A 23851-nucleotide genomic window follows, 5' to 3' on the forward strand; every position below is an offset into this window, starting at 1 on the left:
TATAAATATAGATCTAGAGGCATCATTAGTATGAAATTTCTGCTTTTTTCTATTTTCCATCATAGTATATGTTGGAAAATCGTATATATAAAATGGAACTCAGTTAGGTCATGATTTAGCCGAATTAACGAATTTCAGACCATCATTTCATTCTTACGAGACTTCTTTGTTCCCGAGCACAAACATTACTACTTTTAGGATTCTGTTGCATATAGCCCAATTAAATTGCTTACGTACTTAGTCTTAGAAATAAAAATCAAACTGACATAGTTTTCTCACCTACACCTTGCAAGAATAGAACTCGTAGGGAGAGATTTGTTTGAAGGATGGGGGCTTGGAGGTTAAGCCAAACCCATCCTCATTGACATATTCTATATTTTTAATTTATTTTCCAAAATAATTAAAAAAGGAATATTCCTAAAGAGACATTAGTATAATCCATCTTCTATACCGAGTGAATTATTATTTATTCAATAAATACATTAAATAAATCTGACGTTATAAATTTTTTGTATGGTTCCAATAATAAATTTGGTAGTTTAATAAATTAACGTATTGACACAATTTGTAATTTTTGTTCTTGTTAATATTTAAGACTTGATTAGGTGAGTCATATTTGGAGTTGGAAAGAGTTGATGAGGACGGACTCAGCTAAAGAGAGGAGTAGTGCAAACATAGATCATTATGTAATTGAAGTAAGAGAGGAGGGAGAGACAAGTGAGATAAAAATAAGTGATGTGGGTAAACAAACTTTGAGCGGAAACGAAAGAGATGATGACGAATTATTAGTGTCCCTCATAGAACAAAAGCTTCCCCAGGAATTTCCAGAACCAGATCCTACTTGCATATTCAGTCCCTAATAAACTTGGCAGGGACAATGAAAATTCTTTTGTCCCACAAGTGGTTCCAATCGGGCCCTATCATCACGGAGGAAAAAAGTTCGAGGCCATGGAACAAATTAAACTATGAAAAGCCACTGAACTTAGTGTACATAATCTTTATATATAAAGTCAAGCCCCAATGAACAGTGTATTTTGGTGTCACAAGCTTCACAAAAAAGAAAGGGACAAAAATGCCCCTCAAATAAAAAACTTCAAAGCAATCCAAAAGAATGCATCAAATGTGGTAGGGGTATTTTTGTCATTTTAATAATGTTTTTTTAATAATTAAATTTTTTTGTACAGTTTTTTTTAATTTTAATAATTAGTGTCAGTAATAATGTGATTCAATCAGTTGTTCATTAAATATTATTTTCTCTATTTTTAAACACGTTCAAAACATCTTAAGAGGCATGTAATGCTAGTTATAAAAAAGGTTTTTCGTACGCGAATAATAATGTGATTAAATTAGTTGTCAAATGATTATTTTTATTTTTATTTTTAACAAACAATATTATCTACACTAAAAGAAAGAGATGAGCTTAGTCTCACAATGGATTAGCAATAATGTAATTCAATTAGTTGTTTATTAAATATTATTTTTTCTATTCTTAATATAAATTCAATAGAGACCGATTTTATTATATGGATTCAACTGCTTTAATTAGTTTAGGAGGGGTTTCTTCTAACATGATCTAAGATTATTTATTTACTTCAAATATTTGTTTTTCTTTTGTCAATATATAAATACATTTAAAACATATAAATCGCACGTAGTACGTTGTGATAAAAGAATGTAACGCGCGTGTATGAAAGCTAGTAACTTTTATGCCAAAACAATCGACATTGAGGGACCATGTGAGGGGTCATCTCAAAATTGTGAAATGAGGGACCATTTCCTAAATGTTAATGGAAACCTACCACCTCTAAAGTTGTCCTTTTATTTTATTTTATATTATTTTTATATAACAATATATTTACAATAAAATAATATAGAGAAAATAATTGGATTGAATTTGTTATTTATAGTAAGGGATGAAGATATAAACTTAAAATTCTTTCACTAACTACTGAAGATAAATATCATTACGAGGAAGGCTAAGGAGCTCTCTCAAAAGTAGGACTCTTTATGGGCTCTCTGACACCTTTTGTTTTTGGCACATTGATTTATAATGTTGGCACGAGAATTGACGTTAAAATATGAAATATTAGAAAATCTCACTTTTGAAAGAATCATTTTAACATTTCTCATATCAATACCATATTACTCAGTGGCACTCCAAAAGTGTCTTAACTAATTTTACTCCATAACTACCATGATTGGAATTTGAACATGCCTTGCCATGATTTGCTTTTTGCATTCAAACCAAACAAAAAAAACTATTTGTATTATGAAAGCTAGTAACTTTTATGCCAAAACAATCGACATTGAGGGACCATGTGAGGGGTCATCTCAAAATTGTGAAATGAGGGACCATTTCCTAAATGTTAATGGAAACCTACCAACTCTAAAGTTGTCCTTTTATTTTATTTATTTTTATTTTTATATAACAATATATTTACAATAAAATAATATAGAGAAAATAATTGGATTGAATTTGTTATTTATAGTAAGGGATGAAGATATAAACTTAAAATTCTTTCACTAACAACTGAAGATAAATATCATTACGAGGAAGGCTAAGGAAGCTCTCTCAAAAGTAGAACTCTTTATGGGCTTTTTGGCACCTTTTGTTTTTGGCACATTGATTTATAATGTTGACACGAGAATTGACGTTAAAGTGTGAAATATTGGAAAATCTCACTTTTGAAGGAATCCTTTTAACATTTCTCATATCAATACCATATTACTAAGTGGCACTCCAAAAGTGTCTTAACTAATTTTACTCCATAACTACCATGATTGGAATTTGAATATGCCTTGCCATGATTTGCTTTTTGTATTCAAACCAAACAATAAAAACTATTTGTATTATGGAACAAACTAAGTTATCGACTCGATATAATCGAAACGTGGCAAACTAGAGAAGGGTCTATACTTTGTTGTCTTTCATTTTGTAAATAAGATATTTTAAGTTTGACCTTCATGGATGAAGAGGTTTTTTTTTTTTATTTATTTATTTTTTAATTTTTTAATTTTTAATTTTTAAACGATATTACCCACGTTAAGAGAAAGGAAGTGGGATTAATATCACAATGATTTAGTAATAATGTCGTTCAAATTACTTTTTGATGAGAATCGAACCTAAGATCTCTTAATACAATTTATTCCCTCAACCCTTTCACATAATGCAGGAGAAATTCACAAATTAAACTATGGAATTTGCAATGCCGCCTCGATCACAAACCAAACATCACCTTTAGAAACTAGAACAGGGTCTACAATTTGTTATATTCACTTGGAAGTAAGATATTTTAGATTTGAATCTTGTAGACGATGAAATCGATACTAGTTATTTTCTCAACTCCTTCATATAAATATATCGTTAAAAAAAAAGAAAAAAAAAAGAAGTCATCTATTTTAACCTAAATTTCATAAGATAAAATCTCTGGTTTTGAATAAAATTTCTCACAACGCAATGAAACGGTGAAAACCGAAGCTCATTTCACAAGCAATCAAATGAAAACCAGAACGACCAGACAAATTACCAATAGAAGAAAAAGAAAAAGAAATGAAAAGGGCAAAAAAGTGAGAGTAAAGCAATAGAAGAAAAAGAAAAAGAAATGAAAAGGGCAAAAAAGTGAGAGTAAAGCAAGAGAGACGAGAGTACGTGGCTAGAGTTTCTTCCTCTTTCTTTTTTGGGGGAAAATAGAAAGACTTTAATGAAATGAAATAGTGTAAAAGGACTTGCAAGTCAATTGACACATGGTTGACAGTGGCAGCACAGTAGAAAGTGTTTCTTCCTCACATTATATACGAGTCTGGAACTAGAAGTATAGATCCATGTATGCTCTGTGGGAGGGAGGGGAGCCGAAGAATTCTTCATTCGACCTCATAAGTTTCTCAGCCTGAATATATAGTCATCTCTGGATCATCCTGGTAAGTTTTTCTACCAACTGCCTATAAATATAAGATTTAGAGGCATTATTAGTATGAAATTTCTGCTTTTTTTTTTCCTTTTTCTTTCTATTTTTCATTATAGTATATGCTGGAAAATCGTGTATATTAAATGGAACTCAGTTAGGTCATGATTTAGCCAAATTAACGAATTCCAGACTACCGTTTCATTCTTATGCGACTTTTTTGTTCGCGAGTACAAACGTCACTATTTGTAGAATTATTGGAAGTAGGGTTAAATCAACAACTCAAGTGCACTCAAGTGTGTCTCCTAAGTGGTTAATCAAGTGTGTAGGGTTAGGGTTAAAGAAACTACTCAAGAGCACTCAAGTGTGTCTCCTAAGTGGTTAATCAAGTGCACTCAAATGTGTTTCTGATGCGAAAATTAACTTAACACACAAATTAAACCCTCTTGTTATCAATTGTAGTAAAGAATGTAAGTAGGGATCGTTCTAGACCGGGGATTAGGAGGGATTGCTAAAACACTTGAAACTGACTTAAATATGTGAAAACAAACTTAAAAGCATGAAATTAAACTTACAAGACTCAAAACAGATTATAGAGACTCAAAACTGCCTAAAAACAACTCTAAGGCAGTTTCTGCCACTAACACAAAGTTTGGACGAAAATTGATTTTATCTTGACTTAAAACACTTAAAACACAATCTAAAACAAGTACTAACTAATACGACTTTAATAAAATAAAGGGGATTGTGGTTTTGGACGAAAATAAGGAAAACAAAGCAAGAATAATTTAAACAGATTCTTAGACAAATTTAAGTGAATTGATGGGTGATGAGTTAAACTATGGATGATCGGCTAGCTAGAGGGTCTTTCTCCACACATGATACACTTGCATATAAAACGATTTCCAGTTGCTTTTCAATAAACCATGAACCTCAACACCCCAGATTAATTAGGTACGCTTAAATTAATCCTCAGATTTTCCTAATTTCATTGAATTGGATGATTGCATACAACAACCCAAATCATTCCCCACAAGTTCCCTACATGAATTACATAATAGAGATATAAGCAAGAATCATTAAGTTCTATGAAAATCATAAGCATTGACGAAACACTTGTAACTATGAATTGCATGAAACTTATGCCAAGAATTTACTTAACACGGTTGTGACGAACAACCTTTACTACTTGTGAATATAAGTTCATAACGATTAGGTGAAACTCCCTTATATCCTAGCATCATATTTATGCATGGAAATTAAGCGTGCACTCTCAACCAACATACACAAGTCAGTTTTAATTCAAATGGATAAGTAAATTGAATTCATAACTTATGAATCACAACTAAAAGTAATCAAATCATATTGCAAGCATGAACATGGTTTCGAATTCCCCCCTAGCTAAGGGGGTTTTAGTTTCTCATACTTACAAAGCAAAGATAAACAAATTTAGACATTGAAAACAAAAGAAAGAAAACACCTAAACGCTCCAACGATCCAAGTTGTATAGCAAGCACATCCAAGCACTTTCCTTCCCTTCCTTTGCTACGGCACAAGGTGTTAGTGAGTGTTTGAAGGTTTGTTTGTATGAAGGAATGGATGTGAGGATGAATGAAAGTGTTTGGATGAAGGTTGTAAGATGTGAATGTAGTGTCTTTGGATAGATCTCCCCCAATTATGGTGAAGGGTGGATGTATTTATAGGCTAGGGAGATGAGTGTATGGAGTTGTAATGAGTGGATGTAATGGGTGTAGTGGGTGAGTGTTGTGGTAATGAGTGGATGTAATGGGTGTAGTGGGTGGATGTTTGGTAATGAGTGGATGTAATAGGTGTAGTGGATGAGTGTTTGGTAATGAGTGGGTGTAATGGGTGTAGTGGGTGAGTGTTGTGGTAATGAGTGGATGTAATGGGTGTAGTGGGTGGATGAGTGGATGTAATGGGTGTAGTGGATGAATGTTTGGTAATGAGTGGATGTAATGGGTGTAGTGGGTGAGTGTTGTGGTAATAAGTGGATGTAATGGGTGTAGTGGATGAGTGTTTGGTAATGAGTGGATGTAATGGGTGTAGTGGATGGATGTTTGGAGTTGTAGGTCAACACACTTGCACACACACATGCTAATTTCTAGCCTTCAAATATTCAAAAACGTCCATCCTCATGTCTCCATGCTTGCACTATCCAATCTTGGCTAAAAAATGCTTTAAAATGCTCAAAAATGCACTTTCTTGCCAACTTTGTTATTATGACCTACAAACACACGAAAATAGCTTAAAATACATAATTAACTAAGAAATAACAACACAATGCACAAGAACAAGCTAACTAAGTCGCATAAATATGCTCCTATCAGTCTCCTAAGTGGTTAATCATTTGTTCTCTTTTCTTAGGAGTCCACCGGTTGTGGCATAACTCAAGGAGAGTTCATCTCCTTATATTTGGCTGAACAATTGTAATGTTTGCATGAAATAAATAATATACAATCCTTGAAAATCAATATGGTATCAGAGCATGAAAAATAACCTGCTTCTGCTTTACTATCATCCGAACGTGTTCAATCTTCAAAATGGCTGAAGACAATCCAATTGGGTCTGATGCTGAAAGGTCACTGGTTATTTCCTCCATGAATATGCCTGAGGTGGATGTCAATCCAAATCAAAGATTAAGCTCAGTCTTGTTGAATGAGTTTAATTATTTGCCTTGGTCGAGGGCTGTATCGCTTGCCCTAGGTGGAAGGTCCAAGTTAGGATTCATAAATGGAAGCATTGAAGTTCCTGATGCTTCCTCACCAGCTTATGAATCCTGGCTTAGCAAGGATCAGCTGGTGATGTCATGGCTCCTGAATTCCATGGAACGTAAACTAGCTGAAATATTCAGTTACTTTGAATCTTCACTCCAGCTATGGGAGACTGTCAAGGAAATGTATGGCAGTCAGAACAATGCTGCACGAGTTTTCCAATTAAAGAAGGACATCTCCAACCTGCAACAAGAAGGTAAGCCCTTTGTACAACTTCTAGGTAGCATGAAAAACATGTGGAATGAGTTGGAAATATATCACCCTCATACCACTAATGCGGCTTTGCTACGGAAGAGAGCAGAAGAAGACAAGATATTTCAACTTTTGTCCAGTCTCGACTCAGAATATGAAGACCTATGAAGCCACATACTCATGAACACTGAACTTCCTTCCTTCACCAGTATTTGTGCAACAATTCAACGTGAAGAAGTAAGAAGGAAGGTCATGAACATTGGTACAAAGGCCAATGTATCTGAAGCAAGGGCCTACCTAATCAACGAGAAGAAGTACAAAGTGAAGCATCCAAACTTGAAGTGCCAACACTGCAACTATACGGGCCATGTTAAGGAGACATGTTGGATTTTACATCCAGAATTAAAGCCTGATTTCATGAAGGACAACAAGGGTTGACAAAGAGTGAATCGTATTGTACATCGAGCAAATCATGCGTCTGCCTCCTCTTCCAATGTGTCTGACACAGTCAAGAACTTCACAGTTAATCCAACTGCACTCATAAATGAGTTTGCATTGTATCTTCAAAGAAAGAAAGGAGGGGCTGGAAGTGACCAAATAGACAACGTTGAAGACGGAAACCCAACAGCTTTGCTAGGCAAGTTTGTTGGTTTCTTGGCCGACACGAAACACATACCTCAAGAAGACATGCAAGGTATCATGAAAGCTTTCAAAACTGCTCTTAATATAAATATGTTGCATGATTTTTGGGTTGTAGATTCGGGTGCCACAGACCATATGACCAACCATGTGTCTAAGTTTCATAAGTTTGAAAAATTATTAAATCCTTCCCAAGTTTCAATTACAAATGGTGAAAATGAAAAGGTTTTAGGAAAGGGAAAAATCAACTTAATATTTGATGAAATTGAGTCGGTGGCCTTATATGTTCCTTCCTTTCCATTTCAACTCCTATATGTGGGAAAAATCACAAATACCTTAAATTGCTTAGCCATATTCTCCCTTCACAATGTTGTTTTTCAAGAATGTGCCACCAAGAAGACGATTGGTGAAGGGTTTTATCTAGATGGTCTCTATTACATATCGAAGAGTAATCCCAGAGGGTTTCAAGCCAAGTCCTACTCTATCCAAGATAACCAATTATGGCATCGACGTTTAGCTCATCCTTCTCCACCCATTTTGTCAACTTTATTTCCAAACTTAGGGAAGGATGTAATTCCATGTGAAACTTGTCACTTGTCTAAGGCCACTGGATTACCTTTTAACTCTTCCTTGTCCAGAGCTAGTAAGTGTTTTGAACTTGTCCATTCAGATGTATGGGGACCAACTTTAGAATCTTTTGATGGTTATAAGTATTTTGTGATCTTTGTTGATGATTTCTCTAGAGCCACATGGTTGTACCTTCTAAAATCTAAGAATGAAGCTATGGAAGTTTTTAAGGATTTTCATAATCTTGTTAAAAACCATTTCACTTCTCAAATTCAAACTTTAAGGTCTGACAATGGCACCGAATACACATCTCATATCATGACACAATATTTGAGCACTCATGGCATCATGCATCAAACAAGTTGTGTTGGCACACCTCAACAAAATGGCATAGCCGAAAGGAAAAATCGTGACTTACTTGAAAAAACTAGAGCACTAATGCTACAAATGAATGTACCAAAGAAATTTTGGTCCCAAGGAGTCATGGCAGCTACCTATATCATAAATAGGTTACCTAGCAGAGTCTTGGAGTTTAAATCACCCCTTGAGGTCATGAAAGGTAGGAAAATCGATCTTTCACACCTTAGAGTCTTTGGCTGTATTTGCTTTATACATATTCAACCTCATCATCGAGGTAAATTGGACCATCGAGCTGTTAAATGCATTTTCCTTGGATATTCTTCTACACAAAAGGGATATAAGTGTTATAATACCCAATTAAGGAAATTGATTGTGTCTAAAGATGTTCGATTCCATGAGACTGACCCTTTTTTCAGTAAGTCACTTGAAACTACAAGTCAAAGAGAGTGTATGTTGGAGGTGTTTCCTCTACCAAGAATCGACCTTGATGCTTCAACAAATAAAGTTCTTAGCCATGTCAACACTGAGGCATCACTCACTGAAAGTGGCAATGAAGGCCCTCATTCTACTGGTACAACGCATGAAGATGGTGACAATCAAGATGATCCTCACAGTGTGGCTCAAGATGTGAACGAGTGTGAGACAACTCACACAACAACCCCACGATGCAATCCAATGCGTGAAAGACAACCTCCACCAAGGTTTCAAGACTTCGTCACCTACAAACCCAAACATCCAATCTCCAATTATGCGTTATACCAAAAGGTGACTCACTCTCATGTTGCATTCCTAAGTAACATTGCAAGTTGTAGTGAGCCTCAGAATTTCCATGAGGCTAACAACAAAGAAGTGTGGAAAGAAGCAATGCAAGAAGAACTTAAAGCTCTAGATCAACACAAAACATGGAGTATAACCACACTTACAAAAGGAAAAAAGGGTTGTGGGTTGTAAATGGATTTATAAGATCAAATTCAATTCAGATGGCTTAATTGAGAGGCATAAAGCAAGGTTGGTGGCTAGGGGATTCACTTAAACTTTCGATGTAGATTACAAAGAAACGTTTGCCCCTGTTGCGAAAATGAACTCAGTTAGGGTTCTATTGTCTGTGGCTGTCAATAAGGGATGGTCCATGTACCAAATGGACGTGAATAATGCATTCTTACATGGTGATCTCAAAGAAGAAGTCTATATGAAATTGCCACCAGGGCACTCTCAAAGCAATGAGCATGATTTAGTGTGCAAATTGCACAAATCAATTTATGGACTGAAATAATCCCCCCGAGCTTGGTATGGCAAGCTAAGCTCAATTCTCACAAGTGTTGGTTTCAAAAGAAGCAATGCCGATTCCTCATTATTTGTTCGCACTGGAGCTGTGGGCAGATTGGTTGTGTTGATCTATGTCGATGACTTAATAATTGCAGGAGATAATGCTGAAGAGATCTTCAAACTCAAACAGTCACTCAGACAAAGGTTTGCAATTAAAGACCTTGGGGGTATTGAAGTATTTCCTTGGCATAGGGATGGCAACTTCTCACAATGGACTATTTCTAAATCAAAGAAAGTATATCCTGGATTTGCTCAAGGAAGTTAACATGAGAGATGCCAAACCTACAATTACTCCTCTAGATAGCAAGCTCAAACCTAGCTTGAAGGGCATGCCATTCACTGATATACGCCATTATCAGAGGCTTGTTGGTAAGTTGATCTACCTAACAATCACCAGACCAGACATCACATATTCCGTAAGTGTCGTAAGCCAATTCATGCACTCTCCCACAATTGAGCATTTTAACCTTATTAAGAGGATATTACGCTACTTAAAAGGGTCTGTGGGTCGTGGCATCATCATGAAGAAGAATGAAAACACACAACTCATGGGATATTGCGATGCTGATTGGGTGGGAAATGCAATCGACCATAAGTCCACAACAGGTTACTGTACATTTGTTGGTGGAAATTTGGTCACATGGAAGAGCAAAAAAACAAAATGTCATCACACGCTCAAGTGCTGAAGCCGAGTATCGTGCAATGGCCTCCACTGCGTGTGAGCTGATATGGCTAAAAGGCCTTTTGAGCGACTTAGGAGTGTTTACAACTCTCCCCATGTCTTTATTTTGTGACAATCAGGCAGCAATGCATATAGCATCAAACCTAGTGTTTCACGAGAGGACGAAACATATTGAAATTGACTGTCATTATGTTCAGGAACAAGTCCAGTCGAAAGTGATTCAGACCCATTATACCAGAAGCTGTGATCAATTGGCCGACATTTTCACCAAACCCTTAGCTTCTCACTAGTTTCAACGACTTTTGTCCAAGCTTGGATCCATAAATCTTCTGGATCCAGCTTGAGGGGGAGTATTGGAGGGTTAAATCAACCACTCAAGTGCACTCAAGTGTGTCTCCTAAGTGGTTAATCAAGTGTGTAGGGTTAGGGTTAAAGCAACTACTCAAGAGCACTCAAGTGTGTCTCCTAAGTGGTTAATCAAGTGCACTCAACTGTGTCTTCTAAGTGGTTAATCATTTGTTCTCTTTCCTTAGGAGTCCACCGGTTGTGGCATAACTCAAGGAGAGTTCATCTCCTTATATTCGGCTGAACAATTGTAATGTTTGCATGAAAGAAATAATATACAATCCTTGAAAATCAATAAGAATTCGGTTGCATCTAGCCCAATTAAATTGCTTATGTACTTTGTGCTAGAAATAAAAATCAAACCGACGTAGTTCTCTCACCTACACGGCTTGCAAGAATCGAACTCGTAGGAAGAGATTTGAAGGATGGTGGCTTGGAGGTTAAGCCAAACCCATCCTCATTGACATATTCTATATTTTTTAATTTATTTTCCAATAATTAAATAAAAAAAAGAATATTACTCAAGAGACATTAGTATAATCCATGTTCTATACTGAGTGAATTACTACATTATTCAATAAATACATTAAATAAATCTGACGTTATAAAATTTCTGTATGGTACCAATAATAAATTCGGCAGTTTAATTAATTAACGTATTGACACTATTTGTAATTTTTGTTCTTGTTAATATATAATATTTGATTAGGTGAGTCACATTTGGAGTTGGAAAGAGATGACGATGTCATACTTAGTTAAGGAGAGCAACAGTGCAAACAAAGGTCACTCCGTAATTGAAGTAAGAGAGGAGGAAGAGAGATGTGAGATAGAAATAAGTGATGTGGGTAACCAAACTTTGAGCGGAAATGAAACAAATGAAGACAAATTATTAGCGTCCCTCATAGAACAAAAGCTTCCCCAGGAGTTTCCAGAACCAGATCCTACTTGCATATTCATAGTCCCTAATAAACTTGGTAGGGACAATGAAAATGCTTTTGTCCCACAAGTGGTTCCAATCGGGCCCTATCACCACGGAGTTAAAAAGTTCAAAGCCATGGAACAAATTAAGCTATGGAATTTGCAATGCCTCCTCAAACGCACAGACACCAGTTTGGTGAAGTTTGTCAAAGAAATTAGAAGCAGAGAAGAGTTTCTTCGTAACTGCTATGACGAAGGGTTTGTTGATCATCTGAGTAGCGATAAGTTTGTAGAAATGATGGTGGTCGATGGTTGCTTTCTTTTAGAACTTATCCGCGGAATGAATCCGATTTCCATATATTGTGATGTTTTCAGTATGCCAGAGATGTTATCGATAGTTCAAAACGACTTGTTCCTGCTTGAAAACCAGCTTCCGTGGAAAGTTCTCGACTGTTTATTCAACCTCACAAAAGAATCAGTAAAGTGTTCTGTACATTTTCTAACTTCGGGATTAATTGCCGATGTTATGCATAATTGGATGATCCAAGAGTACTCAATTTTAGAAATTATGGATAATGAAAGGGAGACATGGCAATTCAGACATTTACTTGACAATACAAGAGATTTGCTTGTTGGATCATTATCGAGGAATAAGGACCTTCCACGTCGTTATGGATTTTGGGATCCTATTCCCTCAGTGACACAGCTTGAGGAGATTGGAGTCAAATTTCAACTTGCGTCCACAAAGACAGAGCTGTTGGGCATAACCTTCAACGTGAATAATGGAGTTATGGAAATTCCACGTATGAGAATTGGGGCCAACACAGAATGTGTCTTGAGAAACCTCATAGCCTACGAACGGTGTTCAATGAAGCCCCATTACATTTTGTCTTATGCCATGCTGCTCAAGCAGCTTATCAAGTCTACCAAAGATTTAGACTCTCTCCTTCAGAAACGAATTGTAATAACCAAGTTGGGCATGGAGGACACTGTTTCTTTGTTCAATAAGCTTTGCAATGACACTGCATCCATCTCGTTCGTTTACTCTCAACTCGCCCTCAACATTTATTTATATAATGAAGATCGTTGGCTAAGGCGTTGGCTTGCAAGGATCAAAAGGGATTATCTATACAATCCATCGTCAATATGGTCAATCTCAAATGCGGTCATCATTATTGTCATTCTTACCGCCATGCAGACCCTATATAGTGTTCTCGCCTACTACAAGCAGTAACCTTCCACTCGGTCAATGTTCGCCGGAGGACAAAAAATTCAACAAGACTTGCGTGACTACAGGCAAAGTTATGAAATAAAGCAGTGCTGTAATTGATTAAGTGCGAGTCATACAGTTTGGAACTACCTTGCCATTTATTGTTTTCAACTTCTGGATAATTTGTAAAACTATTTGGTATTTTTTATCAGGGAACTTTAACGAAAAGCACCTGGTACTGTTCACTTTAACGAAAAACCATATTTTTACACTAAAAAGTCAATTCTGGTACTATTCACTTTACCCTTTATTTTGTCCTTATCATTAAAACTCAAAGTTTTCAAGCCTTTTTCATTAGTTTTCCTTATCATGATTCAACAATTTATTATGAATATATTACTTGGTATCTATAACATTGATTTGTTCTATACATTTACTAAATAATCTCCGATTGAAAAGATTTTTTTGTTAGGAGTGATATTCAAATAAAGATTAAGAAATTGAGTGATTTCGATTATGAAATTTGTCCGGTCAAAGGCACGTTTTTCAAAAATATTGAAACCAGTTTGTATGGATGAGTTGTATGTATGAGTTGTCATCCTCACTTTAGCTAAAGTCATAGGCTAGCTTGTCATTCACCTTACATCAACCTTTCCATAGCTTGCCATTCACCTTACATCAACCTCACTTTCCATAGCTTGTCATTCACCTTACATCAACATTTCTTAGTTGCTTGTAAAAGCTTCTTTATTTGTAATTTGGTTTTTGCTTTTCCACTTGTTAGGGCAGATTTTAGGGATTGTATTTGTGTAGTTATCATACAATCTATTGTAGCTTTCTTTTGGCTCTCTATAAGAGTTGCCTTTACTCTCTTGTAACATTCATAATGAAATATACAACAAATATTGAAACCAAAACTCAACAAAAAAATAAATGTGATAGCGTTGAATTCGATGAAGGTGGTTTTGCTTACGAAGCAAGCCTGCAAAACCCTAGAGGAAGTTTGGAAGAAAACTCTGCAGTCTGTACATTCCATTCGGTAGAATGATTGTGTTTATTCTTCTTCTTCATAGTAAATTTCTAAGCATTAGACTCAAAGATAATGTAAAGAACAAAAAAAAAAAAATGAAGGATCATTACTCTGCAGGAGTTAGGGTTTCCGAATGTTGCTCACACTCTAGTTCAGCAGGAGCCTCTGGTTTTGATGAAACAGGTGCACTTGCAGCTGCAGCTCCAGCTGCGGTTGGTGAATTAATTTTTCCATTCTTCGCATCCTTTCCTCCTTTTCTCCTTTTGCATCTTTTGTATCCTTTCCATCCTTTGCATCTTTTCCTTTTTTTTCTCCCTTTGCATCCTTGCCATCTTTGGCAGGTGGGGGCGGCATCATGTGTGGCGGAGGGTTCTGTTTCAACTTCAGGAAAATCTACCGCATCCTTGAAAGATCAGTCGGTTTACCAGGTTTTGGGCCCTGGTGAAAACAATTGGGGGCTGCTTGTCAGGATCTTTCTTCCCTCTCTTCTTCTCAATATTAGGAACCTCACGAGGAATCATTTGTCAGCTTCTTTGTGGAACTTCTCTTGGTTGGCCAGGTACAGATACATGGAAAGTCAAATTCACGCCATAGATATGAAGCACCGATGGTGATCGTAGAATGCACGTACAAGCAAGAAAGGCAGAGGGAGGGAGGGTGAGAGAATTAGGACTGCAGAAGATGTAGAACAACATGATGGGTTTTAGAATTGAGCTTCCGTTTCTCATAGAAAGCCCGCCTTAAATTCTTCAGCTTCCTCGATAATTTGGTTCCGCATCTCCCTTTCTCTTTTTTCCTTTCCCTCTAGATGAATGACATTTAGCCTGCAAGTATTGACCCCAACAGGTCAAAATCAAATATTCTTTATCAGTGCAGGGGAAAACAATGGGAAAGAAAAGACATTTTGTTTCAAATAACTATGTGCTCATTTAGATGTGCTACTCTAGAAAGCGCTTTTACTCACTAGTGCTTTTTGTTTGTAGCACTTTTGCATGGCGCTTTTACGAGGAAGCAATTTATTGTTTGGCATGCAACCACTAAGTGATTTTTATATTGTATAGAAGTGTTTTTTTATATTAAATAGAGTGTTTGGTTGTCAAATAAAAAAGCATTTTTCCTTAATAATTCTCAATAATTTTTTCTTAAGTATTTTTTTTGTATATAATTAGCATGCAACTTGATTAAAGTGTTGTTGAAAATTCAATTAAAAAAATAATGATCATTAACAAAATGATACATACTTATTAAGAATATATGTTTGTTTCTTAAAAAAAAAAACACATTATAGTTGCATGATAATTAAATGTGAAATAAGTATTAACTAGATATAAGAAGATTATCAATTCTTTCTTGTTCAACATCTAACTCTCGCCTATGAGTAAAATTTTCATCAGCAATCTCTTCATCTCTATGATCTTCCTCATGTCCAGGCAGAAGTAGCTCATCATCATCATCATAAGGTTGGAACTCTTGATCTGTCATGGAATGATTTCTAATAAAATTATGCAAGGTCATTGAAGCAACAACAATTTGTACCTGTTTTTCAAAAGGGAAGTTTCGCATGAGACGAATCATTGTCCGTCTGTTTTTCCAAACACCACAAGTTCTTTCTATTGTGCACCTTAGGGATGAATGTCTCTGATTAAATATCTATTTTTTCCCTCTAGGAAGATGATATCGTTCACCCCTATAAGGTCTAACAAAGGCAAGATTCCTAATGGGGATCTTCATATTATCATGGAAGCTGTAATAATCTATATGCATGTTCGACTAATAATTAGTTATGACATGTGGGCTAATAATAATCTATATGTATGTTTGATTCAAAGGATATGAAACCTTTTTGTTTGAATGACTTTATGTATTGCATTACTATTTTAAAGATCCATATAATGCTACAGATAATAATAAGAGGGCTTTTTTTTTCTCTTAAACAGGGTGATGTTTTAAAGATCCATATATGCATGGGACACTTATTCTCTATCAACAGGAGGCCGAAGGTTTGGTTTATGTTTTCTCCTTTTTGTTTCAATTTTGAGACCATATTTTATTACTTTTGTCACGCCCTGATCCTGATATCCGTCCAGGATCGACACGTGACATCACTAAATACTCGTATATCTTACATACCCCGCCTCCGGGATATGGCAAATCAGAACATGAGAATCAATTTTCAAAGTAATTTTTTGCTTACTTTATGGCTGCATCTAACCTCCTCGTTAGATTGCCTACGTACCCTCAATAAGGATCAAGCCATTCGTAGTTCACTATTCGTCAAGCTCTGGAACATTTTGTAAAATACTTCTAACATAACTCATAAAGTACCACACTACACATCAACCTTAACTCTAAATAACAAATATCACCTTATCATGCACGCCGGTATGCCATTTTCACACAGATGCTTTCCAATTTATCCACCATATAAATCACATTGTTTCACATAATACCGCAATTCATAGTATGTAACATATCAAAGAACCAACGAAGCACAATATTATTCTCAAGTCACAATGATCAACTAATCTAATCATAATAATCTCAATCAAACCCAACTTCATTCCGCGATCACGTCAATTAATCAATTCCATAAATCCAAGATGCACGATATTAATCTCCAACTACATAAATCAATTAATGAAATAACATATCATTTCCCGAATTTAATTAAAGAACTCTATTGTCACATCTCGGCCCAGGGCAAATCACTTCCCGGGCCCGCTCTACCACTGTAGCACAATATTGTCCTCTTTGGGTCCCGACCATGCCCTCACGGTTTTGTTTCTGGGAATTCACGAGCAACTTCCCATTGGGTCACCCATCATGGGAGTGCTCTGGCCACCTTCTCGCTTAACTTCGGAGTTCTGACGAAACCCGAAGCCAGTGAGCTCCCAAAAAGCCCCGTGCTAGGTAGGGATGAGAATATACATTTAAGGATCACTTCCCTAGACGATGTGGGATGTTACAATCCACCCCCCTTAGGGGCCCGACGTCCTCGTCGGCATACTTCCGGCCAGGGATTGGCTTTGATACCATTTGTCACATCTCGGCCTGGGCGGATCACTTCCCGGGCCAGCTCCACCACCGTAGCACGATATTGTCCGTTTTGGGCCCCAACCACGCCCTCACGGTTTTGTTTCTGGGAACTCACAAGCAACTTCCTAGTGGGTCACCCATCATGGGAGTGCTCTGGCCAGCTTCTCGCTTAACTTCGAAGTTCCGACAGAACCCAAAGCCAGTGAGCTCTCAAAAGGCCTCATACTAGGTAGGAATGGGAATATACATTTAAGGATCACTCCCCGGGACGATGTGGGATGTTACATCTATGTAATTCCCTACTTGGATTATGAGTAATACACATGGTAATTCTAATTTATATTCACAAGGTCTATTGGGAGTAATTCCCATTCATAAAATCTAGGGTTCTAGACTAACCTTATGAAAATGAACAAGAGCAAAGATTCCGGACCACTCAACGGAACTGAAATACCATGCTACTTCTTGTTATCTACCCAGACCTGTCATAAGTAAAATCAGTGCCTACATCATGGAGATAGCACACTGGGCAAATCAGACATTCGGGTAAGCTCCGAAGCTCGAGTGAGTGACAATAATACAAGTATGTGATATTCAATTAAAACAGACTATCGCTCACAATCTATAAACATCAAGTATAGAATCTTGCTTTATGGAATCATCATCAAGTCACTGGAAACTCCGAATGAGTCACCCAGACATCCAACGGTTTTTCTAATTCAAATCACAAGATTCTCAAAAACCATCGATCATACGTACATTAAAAACTAGGGCTAGATGGACCCAGTTCGGCCGAAGCCTACATAAGTAACCAAAAAGGAAGTGGCCCCCCAAGGCGGATTAACCAAGCAGCGCCACCCTAAGAAAGTAACTAAGTAGGCAATGACCCCCCCAATGCGGATTAACCAAGCAGAGTCACTCATACATCTGTTAGGAAGTGATCACCCAATGCGGATTAACCAAGCATGATCACTCCTAAGCATACATGGCCATAAGGATTGCCCAACGTGGATTAACCAAGCACGATCCATATATAGTATGGTCCTCCAATGTAGATTAACCAAGCAGGACCACTAATGAAACCCAAGCTATCACTCAACAAAATCGTGGAGTATGAGGGATTCCGGACCACCACTCAAAGGAATCGCAGAAGGCTAACAACCATATATACAACAGCTCAAAGAAATGAGACAAGCACAAGTTACCTAATTTACAAAAGCTCAATCAAGGGAAATAAGGCACAAATACTAAATTTAGAACGAATCAATGAAGCAGAAGATGAAACCATATCGAAGCAACAAATCCCCATCACCATGGGTTAACGGTCTACCACTAGTCCTCACATTTCATCACAACATGCCAATCAAACGAATAAAGCCATATTTCAATATATACATGTCAAATATCATTTCATAAACTTAAATCAATGGCTAAGCATTAAAAATAACAATTCAATAGAAAACATAATTATAAAACCAAGTCATATCCACATAGGATAACAGAACATGGTAATCACCAATATCACATATATTAAAGTCACTCACCTGAGGTCCACACTAATGCACTCTAGCACGGAATTCAAGGCATCAAGCTTTATCATCGCCAAAAACAAAGCACAAGTCCACATTTAGATTCTCTCGATAAATTCACATACCCAAAACTCTCATAAGTTTCCCACAACGACATTTAATGAGAATCAAACCGTCGATCAAAGGTATGGTCCATGATCTTACATCACTTGCTCCGTAAGATCCAACCACTAGATTTTTATTAGTAAGTTCCTAAGGTCCTTAAACAATATCTACAATATCATACTAAAAATTTGGTGTCAATTCAATGGTAAGATCATCAATTGATAGAATATTCATGTCATGCCCCGATCCCAACATACGTCCAGGATCGACATATGACATCGCCAAATACCCGTATCTCAACCTACCCCACCTCCGAGATATGCACATAGCATAATTCAAGATCCAAATCTCATAGAAATTTTTGTATATTTTATGGCTGCATCTAACCTCCTCGTTAGCTGCCTACATACCCTCAATAGGGATCAAGCCATTCGTAGTTCATTATTTCACTACAATCGAATATCCATCACATAAAACGTTTTGTCCCAACAATATACCACAATGCATATTATGCGATATATCAAAGAACAACGACGAAGCACAACATATTTTCTAGCCATATTTATCAACAAGTCTAATCATAACAAATACAATGATATCCAACATAACAATCCCACATGACGATTAACATTTCCACTTCATCCATCACTTAAATCATCATGTTTCACATATCACCGCAAATCATAGTATGCAACATCTCAAAACGGTCAACGAAGCACAATGTTATTATCTAGCCACATTAGTCAACAAGTCTAATCATAATGGCAACAATCACAACCAACATCATTCACAATCACATCAATCAATATCACATATCATAGACCGAAATGTAGGGCTAGAGCGACACAGTTTGGTCGAAGACTATATTTCTGGAAAAGGGATTTTGGACCATCCAACAGAATCAAAGCACCAAAGGAGACTCCGGACCATCACTCAACTGAATCCAAATCAGGATACGATTTCGAACCATCACTCAACGAAATCGCGGAGTAGAAGGGATTGCAGACCATCACTCAATGGAATCCAAATCAGGATACGATTTCGGACCATCACTCAACGGAATCCAAGCAGAACTCAGTTCCGGACCACTCAACAGAATCGAACGGAACTCCAAGAAGCATAACTACGGCTCGAAGGAACAAGACATGATTCAAGTTAGTCAATTCACGAAGACTAAACGAAACGAAATAATATCGAGCAACAAATCCCCATCACAATGGGTTATCGGTCTATTACCAGACCTCACATCACCCAAGCAATTCAATAAGCATTTCAATCACATGTTACAACCATTTCCAATACACAAATCAAATCACATTTCACTACATCTTACCAATCATTATGTTTCCAACATTATATCTCAATCCATAGCTTGTAACATATCAAGGAATCACGAAGCACAATATTAATATTTAATTAGGTTAATCAATCAGTGAGATAGCATATCATTTCACGAATTTAATTAAAGAAATCTACATAATTCCCTACTTGGGTTATGAATAATAACATGGTAATTCTAATTTGTATTCACAAGATCCATTGTGGGTAATTCCCATTCACTCAAATCTAGGGTTCTAGACTAGTCTTATGGGAATTAGCGAAAGTAAGGATTCCGGACCACTCAACGGAATCCAACAACATCGGGTTCCAGACCACTCAATGGAACCAAAATATCAAGCGGTTTCCCACAATCTACTCAGACCTGTTATAGGTAAAATCAATGCCTACATCATGGAAATGGTGCACTAGCCAAACGGAACTCGGATAAGCTGTGGAGCTCGAGTGAGTGACAATAATTCAAGTATGAGATATTCAATAAAAACAGACCATCGATCACAATCTATAAACATCAAGTATAGAATCATGCTTTATGGAATCATAATCAAGATCACAATCTATAAACATCAAGTATAGAATCATGCTTTATGGAATCATAATCAAGTCATTGAAAACTCCGCAGGAGTCACCCAACATCCAATGGCTTTTCCCATTCAACCAACCAAGATTCCCAAAAACCATCGTTCATAAGTGCATTAAAAACTAGGGCTAGAGGGATGCGGTTCGGCTAAAGCCTACATAAGTAACCAAATAGGAAGAGGCCAATGCGAATTACCCAAGCAGAGTCACTCCTACAACTGTTAGAAAGTGATCACCCAATGCGGATTAACCAAGCATGATCACTCTTAAGCATACATGGCCATAAGGATCGCCTAACGCGGATTAACCAAGCGCGATTCATATATAGTATGGTCCCCCAATGCAGATTAACCAAGCAGGACCACTAGTGACCCCTCGATGAAGATTAACTAGGCAGGGTCAAGATAATCAGGTAGGTAGTGATCACTCAATGCGGATATACCAAGTATGATCACTCCTAGAATGCGTATGGTCCCCCAATGCGGATATACCAAGCAGGACCATCAAAGTACAACTACTACATGGTGTAGTAAGATCAACACACAACTCACATACCCTTATCTCATCTGTTATGATTTACATCGTAATCACTTGCACTATCAACTTCTTATGACCATTATCTTATCATACAAGCATAAAAATTCTACATAAACTTCTCATAAGATTTTGGGTTCACATCGTCATAAAAACAATCATATACATCATACTAATCATACATATCTAACCACATTTCATAAACGTTTCCAAGCTACAGTCGATTCACAATTAATAAACATAGATCGATGCTAAAAAAATAAAGATAACAATTCAATAGAAAGTACATTTAATAAACAAGTATAACTCAATATGATGCCGCTAATACATATATCGAGACACGTCAACTGGAAACGACACTTCATTGTGATGAGCCAACTAAGCTCTATCAAGCCTCAACAACAAACTAGAGATAAGCGACACCCTAGAGTAAAACACATTGACTAGAACATCAACCGTCGATAATGTAGGTCCATTAAGGTCAACAACCTCAGGTTATTCAATCCGGAAGATCCGCACATCAGACTTTTGATCTGTAAGTTCTCAAAGGTCCAACAATTGACAACTAGGGTGTTCACAAAATTGTACAACGAACAAACGATTGGATTGTCATCAATCACACAAATAAGTGGCGGTCCAATTTGATCACCACACCAAACAATTGAATTTCAGGAAACCGAGCTAGACATAGGTTCACAGGGTCACTAAAAGGTATTTGGTACTTAGACAACACTCGTGGACGGTCCCACACACCGCAACACGTGGGTTAGTCAAGGTGAAGGGTTAGAAACCCCAAATTTTCAACATTAACTAAATAAGCTCAAATTTACATGGTAGCTAGAGCTCAGCAATGGAAACACTTTTCACAACTAGGCCGACGACAAATTCTAACCGAAAACCGCCCAAAATCACCAGTGAAAACCGGATTTCTAAGGTTCTACACACCTAACTCTAAAATGAATACGAAAGCACAAACTAAGCATACCAACTTGAAGATTATAAAGATTAGATGAAGTTTCATACCTCACTTGAAGGAAATGGTTGCCGGAATCGCCGGAAAAATGACAAAACCGCCGGAAAACCCACGAGACTTTGCTACCTCGTCAAGAGCTTTCCATGGACACCAAGATCACCCAAAACGGAGAACGGATGAAGAGATACAAGCGGGTCAAGTTTGTGGTTTTATAGGTCGAAAACGCCCCAAAACAGGTCAAAAAAATCAGACCCATCCTTCCTTTTTTTTTTTCTTCAGAAAACTCCCTTCTTTCTAATTGGTCCCTCCCTCTTTTATTAAACTCCCTTAACCTTTAACCCACATGTGAGAATTACATAATTCCCACAATCTATAGTTCACAACTTCAAACGTCCGTAACTATACCGTTATAACTTGGACTAGCAAACGGCTTTCGCCTATGCGCTCGTAGCTTCGAGACCTATTCGAAAACGTTACTTGTGATCTCAAAAGGTCAACGAATTTTTTATAATTACCTTCCAAACTTCAAACTTTGTAACTAATTTAATTAAAATCTAAATCCAAATAAATTAATATAATTTCTCAAAAATAATATAAAATCTCAATAATACAAATATGTAGATTATAATAGTGAAATCCAGGAACGGGATTTCACAATTCAAGTGGCGGACCTTATCGAAACTATACTCAACCAACAACATTTCTTAAATCGAATGTCACACATAGGCAAATGTGACTTTTTCCAAAAATTCTCAAATTGTACAAGAATGAAGGTCTCAACAAGTAGAGCAAACTTTATACCTGTGGTCGAGTCCAATTTGGCCGGGAAGGCCCTCAAATTGGCTCGCACCCATCGAAAACCCTAAGATGGGTGTTCTTCAATTCGGCTTCCTTGGTGTTCCAACGCCACAACAACCAGTTGGATCTTGTTCCTGGGTCCAAGGGAAGTTGATTGAGGGTGATGATAAATAGTGATACCCGCCGGAACGACGAATCACCGTCTAGAACCCCCGGGTTCTCCGGTGGAGTTCTACCCAAAATTGGCCTTAAAAACCCTTGATTTTTGAGCAAATTTGGTAAATGAGAGGTTGTGTAACAAGTTACAGGTGCTGGAGGGGGTGAGAATGGCCTGAAATTTAGTGAAGATTGGCCGGAATTCGACTGGGACGGGTTGACCAAATGGGGAAAAAGAAAATGTCCCCTTCCTTTATTGGTCCTTTCTCTCCCCTAAAAAAATCTGATTGGTCCCCTTTTTAAACTAACTTAACCTTTAACCCACATGTGGGAATTAAATAATTCCCACAATCTATAGTTCACAACTTCAAACGTCTGTAACTATATCGTTATAACTAAAACTTGCAAACGGCTTTCGCCTATGAGTTCGAGATTTATTTAAAACACTAGTTAAAACTTCGAAAAGCCAACGAAAGATAAAGATTGATTACAAAAATTCAAACCTGATAACTATTTGTGTGAAATCCCGTCCTCGAAATTTCATTATTCATTATGTATCTCGTAATTTAAGTTCGTATTTCACGTTTACGTCCTTTTTATTACTTAATTTTAATTCCGTAAATTTTGGGAATTAAATCGAATAGTTATCGGGTTTTAATTTTCGTAATCAATCTTTATCTTTCATTGACTTTTTGAAGTTTTAACCAGTGTTTTGTTTAATAGATCTCGAACCCACGAACGCATAGGCGAAAGCCGTTTGCGAGTCCGAGTTATAATGGTATAGTTACGGACGTTTGAAGTTGTGAACTATAGATTGTGAGAATTATTTAATTCCCACAT

At 36.9% G+C, this 23851-nt stretch overlaps 1 protein-coding gene and 1 long non-coding RNA gene across 3 annotated transcripts in view; one reads left to right on the forward strand and one right to left on the reverse strand.

Annotated features, from left to right (window-relative positions):
• The first annotated feature begins 3718 nt into the window (after positions 1 to 3718).
• LOC139193879 (UPF0481 protein At3g47200-like) lies at positions 3719 to 13211 on the forward strand. 2 transcript variants are annotated; one of them, XM_070817683.1, is made up of 2 exons: positions 3719 to 3918; positions 11515 to 13211. In XM_070817683.1, exon 2 carries the CDS (start codon positions 11542 to 11544, stop codon positions 12955 to 12957), a length of 1416 nt encoding a protein of 471 aa, XP_070673784.1. In that variant the 5' UTR covers positions 3719 to 3918; positions 11515 to 11541; the 3' UTR covers positions 12958 to 13211. The 2 variants fall into 2 exon arrangements, with proteins under 2 accessions (XP_070673784.1, XP_070673785.1); XM_070817684.1 differs by having other exon boundaries at positions 3823 to 4150; positions 11105 to 13211.
• Positions 13212 to 13857: 646 nt separating this feature from the next.
• The window catches only part of LOC103417373 (uncharacterized), a 39520-nt gene continuing 29526 nt past the window's right edge, over positions 13858 to 23851 (reverse strand). Inside the window, exon 3 of the long non-coding RNA XR_011578410.1 lies at positions 13858 to 14787. This is a non-coding gene — a long non-coding RNA (uncharacterized lncRNA). The remainder of the gene's footprint in view (positions 14788 to 23851) is intronic.

This window comes from Malus domestica, chromosome 17 (assembly GCF_042453785.1).
Source record: "Malus domestica chromosome 17, GDT2T_hap1".
In the NCBI taxonomy this organism is placed as follows: Eukaryota; Viridiplantae; Streptophyta; class Magnoliopsida; order Rosales; family Rosaceae; genus Malus; species Malus domestica.

Excerpts from the sequence above, each read along its gene's own strand:
- LOC139193879 (XM_070817683.1), top strand. The coding sequence starts at position 11,542 with ATGACGATGTCATACTTAGTTAAGGAGAGCAACAGTGCAAACAAAGGT.